This window comes from Cotesia typhae, unplaced genomic scaffold (genome assembly GCF_013202065.1).
Source record: "Cotesia typhae breed Kobodo isofemale line unplaced genomic scaffold, CoteBio_Ctyphae scaffold_152, whole genome shotgun sequence".
NCBI lineage: Eukaryota > Metazoa > Arthropoda > Insecta > Hymenoptera > Braconidae > Cotesia > Cotesia typhae.
This window is the reverse complement of record NW_027423776.1, coordinates 8,366,490-8,377,308: the sequence shown is the minus strand read 5'-3', so window position 1 is coordinate 8,377,308 and position 10,819 is coordinate 8,366,490. Positions and strand designations below refer to the sequence as shown.

Here is a 10,819-nt window from a genome sequence, read left to right as displayed (position 1 = left end):
CAAGCCGCACGCATAAGAGCATGCTCGTGGTGGTGTCTAGATGGCCATAACCTGATTCAGTTGAAACTCACGACTTAACACGACATTATGTCTATCAACAAATGTTCATTTTTTATGTACTGAAATTGTTATTTATTTATTTATGATTATTAGTTTTTTTTTTTTTTTTTTTTTTTTTTTTTTTCCATAGTTAGTACAGTGGATTTTTCGTATTATTTTGTGACGTAATTTAAAAAGTTTATTTATTATTTATGTTTTAATTACCAAAATAGAGTGGGTTTGTGTCTTTTTTTCCTCTGTCGAATGTGCATTGTTGGAAGAGTGAAATTTTTTTTTATTAAAGTGAAAAAGTGAGTTTTAAGTCTGAATATAATTGTGAAAACGATTGAGAGATTAAAGTCGTGTAATTATATGTGTTTTTATTTTTAAGACATGTACAGAGAAGTTTGTGTGTAAACTGATTAATTTAAAAAGTTATGACGGAAATTCAAAGGATAGCCGACGTTTAATCTTCTAAAAACAGTGCCCAGGTGATTTGCACGTGTGAGAATACAAGTTGTGATAAATTTCACAAGTGTCATATCCTCGTCCCTTTCCAATAGTCATATCCTTTATTTTGTGTAATTCTCGTGTTTTTCAACATATATATTTATATTTTATATATATATATATATATATATATATATATATATATATATATATATATATATATATATCTATTTATTATCATTATACAAAAAAAAAATATCTATTTATATTTTATTTGTGTTTTTTGTGGAAATGAGTTGATATTATTTTTTTTTGAGTGTTCATTGAAAGTGATGTTTGTTTGACAAGTTAAATGCGCTATTGACACGCACTAGATTCACGGATTTTTTTACATGGATTTCAATATTTCACATTCAGTCACAGGTAACTTATTTTATTTATTTTTTTTATCGGACTGTCTATTCGGACACTGTGAGTGAATTCCGCGTGAGGCTAGCGTGAATATTACAATTTATTTGCGATGCTAAAATTCACGCTACAGTGTCCGAATAGCCTCAGCCTTTTTTTATTTATACTATTAGTGATTCATGGTTTATCAAATGGCGGTATTTGACGCATATCTGCGTCAAATAAAAAAAGCAATTATTGCGCATTTTTTTATTATTTCAAATCAAAAATTAAAATCTTTTAATTTTCTATTTAATTTAAAAATGCTATTTTTAAATATTTTGAAATTAATTGTAAAAATTTAAAAATATCTTAGCTAAGACTTTGGACATAACCTTAAAATTGACACACACACCACGCCATTTTCCAATGGTAACAACTTTTTATAGTGCAGTAAAAATATCCATTGCTATTGAATATTCTCCTCATTTAATACTTGTTACAAAATAATAAATTTAATTTTACGGAAAAATAAGTGAAAATCAATACGGAAATTTTTAAATAAACAAATACATACATTAAAATAATTTTAACTGTATATGTATCAATATCGAAAAGATAAGGTAATATGGCGTATGATAATTTAAAACATCTAAAAAAAAAAAAAAAAGGATGAAAAATACCTTAAAAGTTTTTCAATCACTCTCGTAAAATCTGTCTACTTCATCCATGGCCGGAAGTAATTTCTTTCGAGGACAGGATGATCATTGGAAAGAATCTCAAGATTCTCTTTTCCATTCTCTAAAATACTCCTAACAAATCGATATTCAACTCTATTTTTTTAATTTTCATCTCATTTTTATTTTTATTTTTTTTTTATCCCCTTCTATTTTCATTGGCTTTACATTTTGATTTCCTATCCTCAGTAGTTTTATCTGTCTGTATGCATTAAAAAAATCAGGTTTATCTAGGATTGTCAGCGATTCGTAGAAACCAGTGGGGATTCCTCGATTACACGAATAACAAGAACTATCGTAATATTCGCACAGAACTAGTGATATATATATATATATATATATATATATATATATATATATATATATATATATATATATATATATATATATATACCTAATCTCACAAATCATTCAGTTGCATAGTCGAGAAATCTTTATAATATTTATTTTACTTCACTTTATTTACATAAGCCAGTTTTAATCATTCGAATTATTATTATTGTTTTGATAATAAATTCATTCATTCACTTTATTTATCAATTTATAATGTAATATATACATATATTATTTATTATATGTAATACCGAGTTTATCAATTGGAGCAGGGTTACTTTCATTTTTTGACAAAGATATCTTTATATTATTGATATATTTTTCAAATTTATTATTCGGGTTATTCATCACTATCTGCATCTTAGGCTATTAATGGTATATTTTTAAATTATTGATAATCTAAAAAATATTGATTAATTTTATTTTTTTTTTTCATTTATCCAAAAATCAATTTAAATGTTAAATTTTAAAATAGCGTATCACTTTTTTTTTTTTTTTTTCTTCATATTTATAAATTATTAACGTGGAAAAAAATGTATTACTAATTAACAGCGCGAAAGACGAATACTAGTAAAAAATTAAACGTTCGGTAAAAAATATACTATACCATGAAAAATCTACTCGTATAATAATTATCCGAACTCAGAATTGTATTCTGTACTTTTTATTAACTTTTGCTGCAGTATTACTACATTCTTTTTTGTTACTTTTGCTGTTACATTTAAATTATTAAAAAAAAAAAAAAATTTAGAACATGCACGTGTAAAGTATTGAACGTAAAAATTTGTAGAATTTTTTTTTATAAAGATTTTTTATTAGAGTTCTTGTCAAAAATTTTGAACAATTTTTTTTATTAATTTCCATAAATTTATCTTATTCTAAATACGAGTAATATCAAAAAGAAAATGATAGAGCTTTAAGCTGTGACAATAACTTTCTTAAATATTTTCTATTACAATCTATCAATTTAATCGTTTGAAATTGCTTTTCTGTCCCCATCACCAAGTTTAATATTAAATTTTTAAAAAATAATTAATGTTTTACTAGAAAAAAAGTCTAAAAGAGGTCACCAAAGTTTCACTGGTGTTGTTAAAAATTCAGGCCGTAGCTGAGTCTTTACGAGGCGCTTTCAAGTATCGTGTGAAGTATGAAAAATAAAAATAACAATAATAAAAAAAAGCATAAACAAAAAAAATAATAAGTGAGAAAAAAACGTTTGAGCCTTGAGTTTAGACTGCAGCCCGCATGACACCTGCTGCAACTCTTGGATATTAGTCGTCTTCCATATAATACAATAACACGAACCAACGACCTTCGACTCGCGTGAATACTAAACGTGAATGTATAGAATATATAGCGTAAACATACAGATGAGTATCGATATCGACAACTAAAGGATCAGAAGTCGTTTTATAGTTTAACAAAGATAATGTTAATACCAGTTGAATTTTTTTTTCATTTCACTTGTATTTTTTCCAACTTACATTTGTTCTCATAGTTATTTAATCATTTGTTTTTACACTACATAACTAGATTTAAACAATAATTCTAAGCAATAAACTGTCTTTTCAGCCGCGAAATTTATATTTGTTTTTTTAAATTCAACTTAAAATTTCACACAAAAAATAACTAACATCCAGCCCTTGTTTTACACTCAATCACGCAATTCTTAAAACATTTTATATAAAAATTTACATCCACAATATTTTTATTTGTATTCTATTAATAACTTCCTTGTTCTTATACTATAAATTTTTCATACCACCCCTACATATATTTTCTTTATTAAATATTCATAAATATACATAAACATATCCATAAAAGTCGCGTGTAAAGATCTATGACCTGTTTTGACATGAATGTTATTTTTTAGTAACTTATACTTATTCAAATTTAATATTTTTACCCCCAACTCTTTATTTAAATTATTTAAAACTATTTTCTTGTTCTTACTCGTACGAATGATAAGTCACGTAGATAAACACATCGATAATCATTAGTCACTTGTACTCAATATGTAGAAGATTCTTCGTACATATTTGCATATATTCATATACATGTATACAACATTATTATTATTATTATTATTATTATTATTATTATCCACATATGTATATATTTATTTGAGTTGAGTATGGTATGTCTAGTACCTTACGTCCTAGTTGTCGTTTCACCAGAACATAAATGTCTAGCCATTTTACGTCCAATAAGAATGTCAATATAACTAATGAATATTTCTTAGACTCGTTCTATTCGGTCTGTCTGTTTTTCTTTGCATAACTAATTCCAAGAAATACTTAATCATAACCGTAACAATCATATTCATTAACAGTTAAATTTATTTAAAAAAAAGTATTTAGGATAATAATTATAAAACTATTTCGCTTAACGCCACACCTGCAACTCAGGTTTATTATACATCCGTTACTACGGTAAACAACCCCTTCTTCACCTGGACAGATTTAAATCGATAGGCCAAGTTGATAATAATTACTCGAGCAATAAAGAGTCATTCAGGTGGATCATTATCTTGAGATATCTCTGATTCTTATTGCTTGCTAATTTTTTGGCAAACGTATAATTATAATGTTAGATAATAACTTTGTGTAATGGATAAATGAAAATTACCGGGTTAAAAAAGAATAACATAATCATAAAATAATAAAAATAAATGCCAAAAAACCGACCAGCTGTCTCGAACAATGGCGGGCTGAGAGCGCACATGCGTAAACACCATTCCGAAAATGCACAGCTGTCTTTCGGACCTTCAACCCTTCCCCATCTTCATTATTATCTTAGTCACTTGATTTTTAAACATGTTCATTATTATCATTACTATGATTATTATTATTATTTATTTTTTTTTATAAATAATTACAGACAGGAAGTTTGTACACAAGGTGTTAATTAATTTTGTCGCTGTTATTTATTTTTTTTTATTTTCTAATTATTTATTTACTGTTAATTGTAGGGTAATTATTGTACAAATCTGTTTATTATCTCCAAGGGTGTTGAATTTAGGTCAAAATAAAAACGTTAAATTTTTATCATCAGGAAAATAACTTCGAAATTAAGATCTAGGTATTATTCAATGATACAAATTACTTTAGTCACGGCAATGTCGAGTTAGTTTTCGTTCATCATCTTTTTCATATTTTTTTATCTTTCTCGTGATAAAATACATATACAGTTTTCTGATGTTAATGATATTGTAATTTGATCGTTTTTTTTTTTTTGCGCTTTGAACCACAAATCACGAATCAAAATAGTCGAAAATTCAACGAATATTTTACGAGGAAGAGTATTCAAACTAATTCTAAAAGTTATACCGAATTCTTTGATTAAAAATCTGATTTAATGATATAACTATTTGGGTTATTTAATATACAAATAAAAACTGCAGTTTTGTATGTGTAAATAGTTTCCAAGTACATTGAAAATTATTTTTAGTCATGTTTATAACAGATTTACCAAGAAACCATAACACTATAAATACAACTAATTTTGTTTGACTTATAGTTTGTCTGACAAAGCTCATTATTATTATATCGTGTTGTAAATCATATAATATATTATAGTTTTAAAGAAGGTTTAGTTGTGCGTATGTGAAATTTACACTCGATCAACGTTCGTGGAAATTACGAAACTGCCAGATTTTAATGAACTGCAGTATCACAGATCAAGATTATTAGCTTAAAATTATTTTTACATGTAAATCTAAGTGTTTGTAATAATTATTTATCTCTTGAGTTTAAAAACTGATAAATTAAAAAATTATTAGTCAATTCGTTCATGAGATATTTAACTTTCAAAAATTTCAAAAAAGTATTTTTTTTAATATTACTTCAAAATTTTATGTCGAATCGTTTGGTAGGTAATTAATAGTCTTTTTATGCTTAAAAAACTGCGCCAAATACTGCATAAAAAATTTCCATAAAAAACAATCCATTTGATCGGAAAATGTTGGAATTTAAAATTTTCAAAAAAAAAAAAATGTTAATAATAATATTTGCACATTGAACACTTGGTATTAAATAAACAATAACTTGTCAAACTATCCAAAAAATCTTAAACCAAACTTAAAATTCAAGTAAATAAAAAACAATTGTTGCTTCGAATTATAAAAAGAGTTGACGTCAAAAATATAAAATTAGAACGACGAATTCATTTTCGGAGCTTTTTAAATTATCTTTTGTATTAATAATAATTATAGTGACATGTTTACTGAACAGACCTTGTTGATCTTAATGCATATTAAACCATCATGTAGGTATCCATAAGTCATAAGGTATCAACTGCTATATAATGATATATGCAAACCCCCAAATCACAAGGGGACAACCCTTATTTATTCTACAAAATACTTTTATCACCCATTCAATCAATCGACTGTTAATACCACTTTTTTTTTGCATTGTAATAGATACGAATTTTTTTTATTTCACTAAAATGAAATCCAATTCTGTTTTATTAATGTATCGAAATTATATTTATATATAAGTTCGCGGATTATAAATAGAAAAAAATATCGAATAAATTATAAGGTCATTTTAGTGTAGGTTACAAGTAATTAAAGTTTAAAAATCGACATGGACTATTATACACAAAAACATTTAAAGGTTATAAGCAATGATCTTTCAAGAAGAATATTTTTAATTAGTTTACATTGATTTAAAATAAAACATTCAGTTTAACAATTATTCGTATGATAGTAATGAAAAATAAATAAAATAATGAAAAATCAATTCACAACTTTTAGTTAAATCTTTTCATTTCTAAAAATAGTGAATCTCACACTTTTATTTCACCTTTATTCATCACACTCACTCTTGATTCTCTATAACATACAATGATTCGACTTGGTGCGCATCGATTTGCAAAGTGACCCGGCTCTATTTCAAGGCATCTCTGATGCTTTACTACGATCACAAATTTTATTCTTAGTACCGTTTATACATCATGTATGACTTTTTTTTTTTTTTTTTTTTTTTTTTTTTTTTTTTTGTTAAAAAAATATTGGTAGAAAGAAGTCGACTTTTTGCGTAAAACAGCAAATTTCAACTCACTGTGTCGAAAACATAATTTAGTGTAGTAAAAATTGATATTTTGATAGAATATAATTTCATTTAACAGATATTTATTTTTGCTTTTCAAAATTAAAATATTTAAAAATTAAAAAATTTTGAAAATAAAATACAAATTTTAACAATTAATAATTATAATTGTAATTAATAAAAAAATTTTGTTTTTCTTTAATTACAGATTATCAAGAAAGTTTTGTGAACACGTGAAAAAAAGTATACGTAAAAAAATTCGATAAATATAAATTACGTTGTTCGTATGCAAGCTAAAGCCGGGCGTAAGGGCGAGAGCCGTGGCCGGAGGTATCGTCGAAGGAAGTTATTTTCCCGGCGAAGAAAATTATCTTCATCAGCAGCATCAGGCACGAATAAAAGCAATAAGTGATTATCATCATATTCGAAATCTAAACCAGCAATATAATCCTATTGATAGTAATAAAAATAATAATAATCATAATAATAATAATAATAATAAATTTTAAATTGAAGTCAGTGATATTGACAAGGATTTAAGTATTTCGTATTGCGTACGGCTAAGGCAAGCTGAGTGATCGAGTGAAGGATTTAATTGTACGATCCAGGTTATTAAGAGGGTGGTGGGCCTGGAGAGCCCCATGTTGTGAGTCCTAGAGAACTGCCAAAGGCAGAAAAAAGTGGGTCCGCGGGTATGGAGTATGGCGGGGCCGGTGGAGGCCGCGGGGGCGTGCAACCACCCTCGACGGGCACGCGCAATATCGCAGGCACGGATACAACCGACGCTGCGTGGCACAAACATGAGCAAATGATCCTCATGGAGTCCTCGAGGCACAAACAACAATGTAAGTTGATATCTATTTTCATTATCAATAGCCATGACAAAAAAATTTTTTATGAAACCATTCAGTATAGATACCTGCACTCGAGGAAAACTACATACTCTAAATCGTTATGAAGTTACCCAAAAATGATTTTTTTTTTTAAATAAAATTTACAGTAACAAATATTTTTCTTCTTGATCCAAGATGATCAAACTCTTCAAAATATTTTTCTTGATTCGAAATTTTTTTTTTCTTAAATAAAATTAATTTTTTTACATTAGAGCTGCGATTAACCTGAAAAACCTTAAAAAGTCAGGGAATTTCAATCTTAGTCAGGAAATTTTGTAGTCAATTTTTTTTCATTCATTGAAACTATAATATTTTCTGTTCAATAGTATTTAATTTAATTCTCTAAATAAATAACTCAAACATCAGAGTAAAATCTATATCTATTGAATAAATAATTCTGTTAATTATTAAAAGTAATATACATCACATGATATTGCTAATCTATAGACTTTAGTATACTTCTAGTAAATGAGCATCGCTATGTTAACGTAAAAATTATTTTCCGCATATACTGTCACCGGTAGAATTTCTTTATTATTAATTCACTTCTTGTATTTAGGTTAATCGATATACGATCTCAGCATTTGTTGAGTGAAAGAATAAAAGCAAGTGATGTTCATTAGGATTAAATGTATTTTTAAATTGAAGCCAAAGCCCCAATGTGTTAAATTTAATGCTTGGAAGTTGATCAGCTATGTCTTATTTTTCTTAACAATATTATTACTATTGCAATTGTTATTTAATTAGATTGTTTCCTGATAACAGATCATTACCATTTATAATATACGTGACCTGTAAATTTTAAAATCCATTACACTATCAATGTCCTTCTGAACATCATACAACTATCATTAGTTTAAATATTTAATCGTTCAATCGAAGTTGATGAGGTGAACACCAAAGCCGGGAGTAGTCGATAGAGTATTTGGGAGATTTAAATGCAACTTCTTGGACCGATGCCTGACCGACGACTCTTGGACGATTTCAAGACTTTTCTCGGTATATTTCCGAACCAAAGTATACATATATATAAGTGTTTAAAAAAAAACTATGCGAATTTTCATCAGTCATTGACCTGATCGGTTTTTTTTTTAAAGTATTATTATTGCTATTGCTTTTTTTTTTTTTTTTTTTTAAGAGACAATCAAAGTCGACTTGGCTCTCAATTGGCCTTGGCAGTCTCTTTAGAGAATTTTATTTGTAACTACTGTATACTACTATCATTATTGCTGGTACTGCTACCGACTAATGATGATAAACGGTTGACTCTTCTACTTGTACGATGAGACAGACTAGACATGATAGACGAGGCGATGACGGAGAATTTTTTTAAAATTCAAATCTCGTTAATTGCTCGATACCGTCAACCCATTAGCGACACGGCAGGTACTTATGTCGTAAATATTTTAAGGTTGAATTTACTTATCGACCCTTTTTGACCTTTAATTATTCTACACTTCTCAAATATTCGGCAGCACACACATTTTTTTTTCTTTATGTTTTTCATATTAATGATATTGATTTTTTATTACGTTAATTTTCTTACAATTAACATGACTCGATTATCAAAAATACAAACACTTGCAAAAAAAATTTATAATTTCAATTTTTGAAGTTAAAACTATTCAGAAAATTCTATCATTTTTTATTACTAATTCACAGAAATGAAGAAAAAATTTTTGAAGATTAATAAATAAATATTTAATTGCATGTATTATAAAAAAAATATTTATCAATTTAATAATGTGATTACAATTATTATATACTGGCGATGTCTAAATATTTTTATTACAAAACCTACTTAACGGTTTAACCATCGCTTCTGGCAATAAAATTATCAATTCGAAGTAACTTATCAAATCAATTAATTTTTATTGTTTGATAAAACATTATTGCTAAAAGTAAACCAAAAAATTATAATTTTATCATTTTTTGATAAAACCAATTACAATTAATTTTGAATTGAGTATTAGGAAAAAACGAGCCATAAAAATTAATTAGTTAATTAATTAATTATGATGCACAACGTGAATATTCTTACAAAATTGTTTATATTACCATAAACTATATCAAATTTTAAATTTAAAGTTTAGCAGCTAAATTTCTTTAGCATTGCATGCATATATTCACATACATACGGAAGCAAATAAAATTATTATTTGTACTGGTCTCACCCTTGTAGTGTTATACTGTAGGCAGCATGTACGATGAACAACAAATAACGTAAGCTCACAAGCATACCTACAACATAATATTGAAGGTTTACGACGTGGTAAGCATTATATGCGTTAGTGTTTCATGTATTCACCCTCTTTGCTCGCTTTTAACCATTCGTATTCGTGTACTGTCATTCACCTGGCCGTGACGCCAATACTCTCATATCTTCACTTGTACACACCGTATCTAATGTAAGCGAGTACTCTCACCGAAATAAACATCCACAATTAGACTTGTCTCACATTTTATTAATTAACAAACTTTCATCATACTTTGATTCAATTAAACAATTTTAACTTCAGACAAACATTAAGTTTACTTTCTGAGTATTTAAATGTGAATTTTTTAGTATTTTTTAACCACAGGGTAGCGATTAACCTGGAAAAGTGAGAATTTTAAATTTATGAAATAATCAAAAACAATTTTTTAGTATTTCTATTAATTTTTTTTAATAAACAAAAAAAATTAAATTTCAAATTTTCTATTTGCTATAAATTATAGTTGATATTATTTTATATTAAATTTCTCTAATTTCCGTTTTCTCAAGCTTTTAATATTATAGAAATATTAAAAAAAAAAAAAAAAACAAAGAATTAATTGCCTTTATTTAACAAAATTTAATTTTTAATTAAACAATAATCTAAAAGGTTTTACTCAGTGAAGTGTAATCACAAATATTAACATGCGGTTTTTTAAAGTACATGTTTTA

General features: G+C 26.7%; 1 protein-coding gene across 1 annotated transcript in view; it reads left to right on the top strand.

Moving 5' to 3' along the window:
• Window positions 1-785: 785 nt before the first annotated feature.
• The window catches only part of Mnb (minibrain), a 36,155-nt gene continuing 26,121 nt past the window's right edge, over window positions 786-10,819 (top strand). The window contains exons 1-2 of the mRNA XM_074255699.1: window positions 786-912; window positions 7,209-7,845. Of these exons, the coding sequence (XP_074111800.1) occupies window positions 7,695-7,845 (151 nt within the window). The 5' untranslated portion in view covers window positions 786-912; window positions 7,209-7,694. The remainder of the gene's footprint in view (window positions 913-7,208; window positions 7,846-10,819) is intronic.